We start from the raw sequence: 6,000 nt of genomic DNA on the forward strand, positions 1-6,000 counted from the left end.
TCTGAATTAAACATTAACATTGAGTAAAGTAGTTGGGAAGCCATCTGCACACTTACGCATGTGCTTGCTGTACAGCATGTCCTGTATTTGATCATAAATACTTTAATTGACCACGTCTATGTTCGATTGCATTCCGTTGCAACTTGAACATAGACGGTCCGCCTGCATATCTCAAATTAGATATACTTGCTGCCAGCAAAAAAGATGCTACTGTAAAAGCGGGTTGCTGTGAGCAGGAACATGTTTTGAAAGCAGCTGTTTTCTTGGATACGTTTAATAAATGGCTGTTTCTTTGCCTTATAGGGTAATGTTGCCAAATGATAGATTCCGTGAGGGTAGTGAATAGTGAAGCAAAGAATCTGCGTTGAAAGCGGTGTGGTCATTGCCTGTTTCCATCTTCCTCACTGGGTTTAGCTGGTCCGTCAGAAATTAGAAACAACTGTTTCTCAGCCTAGTTAGCAAAGGAAGAGCTGTCAGTCACAAAAGCAGAAATTTGGCAGAAGGGCTGCGATCCTTTCGAGTCACGTACCTTCGGCACTGACTTGCATCTCCTGATGGAAAGCCTTGCACGTAGCTAACCACTAACATCAAACTTTCTTGTAGTTTTTCCCCTGTAATCAAACATCTTACAAGTCATCATTTTGTGATTATATAACTATTGGGAGATTAGAGACAAGTAGAATTCTTTTTCTATCCTCCAGTGGTCTGTTTGTATGACATTATGTCCAGATAAGAAGGTAGAATTTTTCAATGCAGACAAACAATCTGTGTATGTGTTGAACTGAGCCAAATGGATGTTAGCTTCTATTTCCTTCTAAATGCACATTTCTTTTTTCTTTCTTTTTTTTTTTTTTTTTTTTTTAAAGTACATTTCAACTTAAGCTGGAGCCAACCAGTCTTGCTTTCTTTTGCTTTGCTTCAGCATTTTTTTTATAAAGTACAGCTGTAAGCAGAGGAGTTTTGCATAGACTGAATGCCACAGAGATCTGCAGTAAATAGTCTGCTTTGTTGTAGATGTTCCTAAGCAGTATATTTAATGAGTAATGATCTGTTTACTGATGGAGAATACCTTCTCTTTGAAGAAGGCTTTCATCCTAGCCAGCCATGGGCTTTTTGGTACTGTAAGTAATTGAACTGGCTGGTGAAGTGACTGCTGCGGTTTGGCAAAAGCCGATTTGTCATGCCTTGTTATTTTAGCGAGGAACATTTCTGGGAGCTTGTGTTCTGTAAAGTCCTTCTGGTAAACCTGTACTGTGAGCAAATGCTCGTTACCACATTTGCTAGAAGTACAGTTTGAAGAGATACCAGCAGATGGTCAAATTTAAGGGGAAAGTACAGAGAAATCAGTTTGCAAAATGGAGACTATCGCTCTGCAAATGAATCATTGTCCAGATCTGTACAAACTAGTAGTTGTCCCTTAAATTAACAATGTGTTTTTTTGTTAATGTCTTCATACCAGCAGGCATTTTTTTGCACAGAAGTTAATTTTTTGGTGAATTAAATGAATTTTTATCTCTGGCAGTGGCGCATCCTTCCCACTAAGCTTGTAGGAGTTAGATTGTGTTTTGAGAAGAGATAATGAAGGTGGCTTATCTAAGTAATAATTACCTTGTCTTTGTATTTCAGCACAAACCCACGTCAATCCAAAGCAGCACAGTGCTGATAAAGATGAGCTCTATCAGAAGAGCGTCCCAAAGAAGGAGCACAGTGTGAAGGAAATCCTGAAAATGGAATCCAGTCCTCCAAAAGGAAAAGACTTCTTCCAGACCAACATTTCACCGGTTACTCCAGAAAAGGACTTGGATGATTTGCGTAAGAACTATAGCCCAGAGAGGTGTTTCTTCCCTCGAGTTGTCTACCCTATCCGACCTCACATTCCAGAAGACTATCTGAAAGCTTCCTTAGCATATGGGATGGACAGACCCAGCTACATTACTCACTCACCCATCCAGTCATCTACTACACCAAGTCCTTCCGGGAGGAGCAGTCCAGACCAAAGTTTAAAAAGTTCAAGCCCTCACAGCAGCCCAGGGGTCACAGTTTCACCTCTGGCACCAACTTCCCAAGAGCACAGAGAGTCATACCCCTACCTGAACGGGTCCTATGGCTCAGAAGGATTGGGTTCTTATCCTGGATACGCCCCCCCTAGCCACCTCCCATCTGCCTTTCTACCATCCTATAACCCCCACTATCCCAAATTTCTGTTACCTCCATTCAATATGAGCTGTAATAACCTGAGCGCTTTGAACAATATCAACGGCATCAACAATTTCAATCTCTTCCCACGGATGTATCCCCTCTATGGCAACCTGCTCAGTGGAGGTAGCCTTTCCCACCACATGTTGAACCCCACCACACTCCCCAGCTCATTGCCCAGCGAAGGAGGCCGTCGATTGCTGCAGCCTGATCATCCAAGGGACTTCCTCATACCAGCACCTAACAGTGCCTTCTCTATCACGGGCGCTGCTGCCAGCATGAAGGACAAGCCATGCAGCCCCACCAGCGGGTCACCCACAGCTGGTACAGCAGCCAGTTCAGAACACATAATGCAACCTAAACCTACCTCAGTGGTGTTGGCTGCCACCGGTGGTGAAGAAGCCATGAATCTCATTAAAAGCAAGAGGAATGTGACTGGTTACAAAACCCTCCCGTACCCACTGAAGAAGCAGAATGGGAAGATCAAGTACGAATGCAACGTTTGCTCCAAGACCTTTGGCCAGCTCTCGAATCTGAAGGTAGGTGGTGGAGACTTAAGGCTAAGGTTCTGATTTCTCCCTGTAGTCTTCTAGGAAAATCAGGGACAAGGCTTTTGTGCTTGGCAGGCTATTGATCAGTCTGGGCTTAATCCCAGTCTGGGCTGATCCCCCACCAAGAAAGCACGGCTGCAGAGACAATTCCTTAACATTGACGCCACCTAATTAACTAGGTAGCAGTGCATTTTGGCAGTGAGAGGCTTCTGCTAGCTTTAGGAAACATCTGAAAGTACTTTTATTGCGTTACTGGAAACTGCCAATTGTTAATTGCTTTGTTTCTCCCTAGGTGCACCTCCGAGTACACAGCGGAGAGAGACCATTTAAATGCCAGACTTGCAATAAAGGCTTCACACAGCTGGCTCACCTCCAGAAGCACTATCTGGTACACACAGGAGAGAAGCCCCACGAGTGTCAGGTACGTAACACACACAGAGACAGCTTCCCTTGGAGTCTGACGGGACAGCAGGGCCCGTGCCCTCCTTGCACTTTGTGCACAACTCGTGTGGCGAGCTGCATGACAAACTGGCAACTGCTCAGGATTCACATCCATGTCACAGCTGTTTCCAGCCGTGGTATGCCAGTGTCTGTGAAACAGCATGGTTGCCTTCAGCCTGCTAGGGCAGCATCTGCCTGATAACAGTTTTGCCGTCACCACACTCAAAATGCTATTCAGCAATATTTAAAATAGAAAAGCTGGGGATTTTTTTCCCCCGCTGAGAAAGTGTGAAGATATAAAAAGCTGCTGCTTCATCCTGCCATCTCCTCCTAGGTGTCTGATTTAAAGCATGAAATCCCCTCCCACTCACTCGGTGTTTCTCTGCCACCCCCCCTCAGGTTTGTCACAAGCGGTTCAGCAGCACCAGCAATCTCAAAACCCACCTGCGGCTCCACTCTGGAGAGAAGCCTTACCAGTGCAAGCTGTGCCCAGCCAAATTCACCCAGTTTGTGCACCTGAAGCTGCACAAACGTCTCCACACCCGGGAGCGTCCCCACAAATGCATCCACTGCCACAAGAGCTACATTCACCTCTGCAGCCTCCAGGTCCACCTGAAGGGCAACTGCCCTGTCGCTCCCGCCTCCGGCCTCTCGATGGAGGACCTGAACCGAATCAACGAGGAGATCGAGAAGTTCGACATCAGTGACAATGCCGACAAGTTGGAAGAGGTGGAGGACAATATTGACCTAACGTCCATCGTGGAGAAGGATATACTGACCGTGCTCAGAAGGGAAATGGAAGGAGCTAATCTCAAAGTATCTTTACAGAGGAACCTGGGAAATGGACTTATCTCCTCAGGATGCAACCTTTATGAGTCTTCAGATATGTCAATTATGAAGTTGCCTCACGGTCACCCACTACCTCTGTTACCTGTAAAGGTCAAGCAAGAAACAGTTGAACCAATGGACCCTTAAGACTTTTTGGCAAAGTGATTTTTTTATTTATGACTTGGCAAGTCAGGGTGCCTGTAGCAGTTGCTTGTACATAGTTTCAATGCTGCAAAGCAATCTTGGCTTACAGTAGTTTCCCTACGCTCTCCAGCTGAAAGAAGGAACTCCAAAGTTACTGTTTTCTCAGGGCATAAAAAGAGGCAAAGGACTGCGTGTTGCCTCGCCAGTTACTAAAAGACAATCATCTATCCATAATTATTTTTTCAATGATAGTACTTCATAATTTATTATGCAATTTATCATTCTAAAAGCAATAATTAGAAAAATGTTTACAATGACTGGAAAATTCATTGTAATTTTTACTTTAAGTGTTTTTATTTTTTGTTTTATGGCCATTCTCCATAGACTTTTTTTCTGCACATCTGTTTTAAGAACCTAAGATTGGGGTTTCAGTAACCATGTTTTATGTACCAATGTCTTTTAAACAAATGTGTTTTTTTTTTTCTATTGCCAAAGTTGGACATTGACATACAGAATCCTAGATCAGTCAGTCTGAAAAAAATGCTGGGTACTTTTATGTGCAAATCACCCCATTGGGATTGAAAAGGAGAAAAAAAATAAAAAGAAATGGTAGCAGCAAGCAGAGAAGAAACTGCTGCCCCGGCCTCTCTGAGGGCAGGAGAGGTTCTTCTACCTGCAGCTCTACCCAGAACAGATGTGACACAGCAAACACCTGCATGGACAATACCGTAGGTTTGTAGAGAACAGCTATAGCCCCACACCTTGTCACGTAACTTTATGACCAAAGGAACACATCAGCTTAAAGTGACTCTTCCAAAATAAAATATCACTTACATGCTTTTGTTTCCAATAATGGTTTAAAAGCAAACACACCAATATTCCAATCTTCTTAATATTCTGCCTCGAGGGAGATTTTCGGCAGGATTCTTTTTTTTCCTCTCTCTCTCTTTTTTCTTTTTCTTTTTCTTTTTGGTTTGTTTTTGGCCAGAGCCTTCCAGGGATACAAAAAATGGTCAGATTCCCTGAGAAATAAGGGGTTTGGTTTTACATGTGTTTTTTCTCTCCCGCTTTGCCTGGGTGTAGAAGTGGGGAACAAAGTCCTTTTCTGGCACATACATTTTTTTTTTTTTTTTCCTTCCTGTACAACTCAGATTTTTCTCAGTATTTGTGTTTGTACATTTTGTGGTTAATTTAATTAAAGAAGAAAAGGGCATTGCAAAGTTGTTGAACAACAATTACCTCAGTGCTTGTGTCCAGTGGTGCAGACAATGCTGTTTTATCTAAATGCTTTGCTACTTTAGAGAAGAAACCAAAATGTGCACAGGGAAAGATAGAATGCACGTCCTTTATCTTTTTGTTTTGCTAAGCCCAAAGATGATATGGTGACATTTGAGGTGTAGCAAAGAGTACATGTATATTTATAGATATATTTATACCACTATACTATATATGTATATGTATATATATTTATACCAGTTAAGTTGTGAGCCAAACCATGTAATAAAACCTATTTTTCATCTAAGTGTGAAAATCAGATGTTATCCAGTTTTGCATATTACCAATGACCTCAAAACCAAAAGGTTGTACAAAGGCATTTATCGCTTGCAAGTACACGTGCAGGGCTGTGCTGTCCTTGCAGGGCCCGAACTTGCAAACACCTGATGTGAAAAACATCACTCGCATGGGGAGTCTGGGCAAAGTCAGGGGGAGGAACCGTGTCTGCAGGATTGGGGTCCTCGGTGCCCTGCTCTCCTGGCAGCGTGCACTGGGGGGAAAGAGGCGGGTGGGCAGCGAACAAGCAACCAGAAAACTTAACCAAAAGAACCTGAAAAGAAGCCAA

General features: G+C 43.3%; 1 protein-coding gene across 6 annotated transcripts in view; it reads left to right on the forward strand.

Annotated features, from left to right (window-relative positions):
• Positions 1-5,682, forward strand: part of PRDM1 (PR/SET domain 1) — a 97,345-nt gene extending 91,663 nt beyond the window's left edge. For all 6 annotated transcript variants that reach the window (XM_052685027.1, XM_052685016.1, XM_052684996.1 and 3 more), the window contains 3 exons: positions 1,627-2,735; positions 3,040-3,168; positions 3,588-5,682. In XM_052685027.1, coding sequence (XP_052540987.1) covers positions 1,627-2,735; positions 3,040-3,168; positions 3,588-4,163 — 1,814 coding nt within the window. In that variant the 3' untranslated portion in view covers positions 4,164-5,682. The remainder of the gene's footprint in view (positions 1-1,626; positions 2,736-3,039; positions 3,169-3,587) is intronic.
• Positions 5,683-6,000: the final 318 nt, after the last annotated feature.

Source organism: Tympanuchus pallidicinctus, unplaced genomic scaffold (genome assembly GCF_026119805.1).
Source record: "Tympanuchus pallidicinctus isolate F22 unplaced genomic scaffold, pur_lepc_1.0 scaffold1, whole genome shotgun sequence".
NCBI lineage: Eukaryota > Metazoa > Chordata > Aves > Galliformes > Phasianidae > Tympanuchus > Tympanuchus pallidicinctus.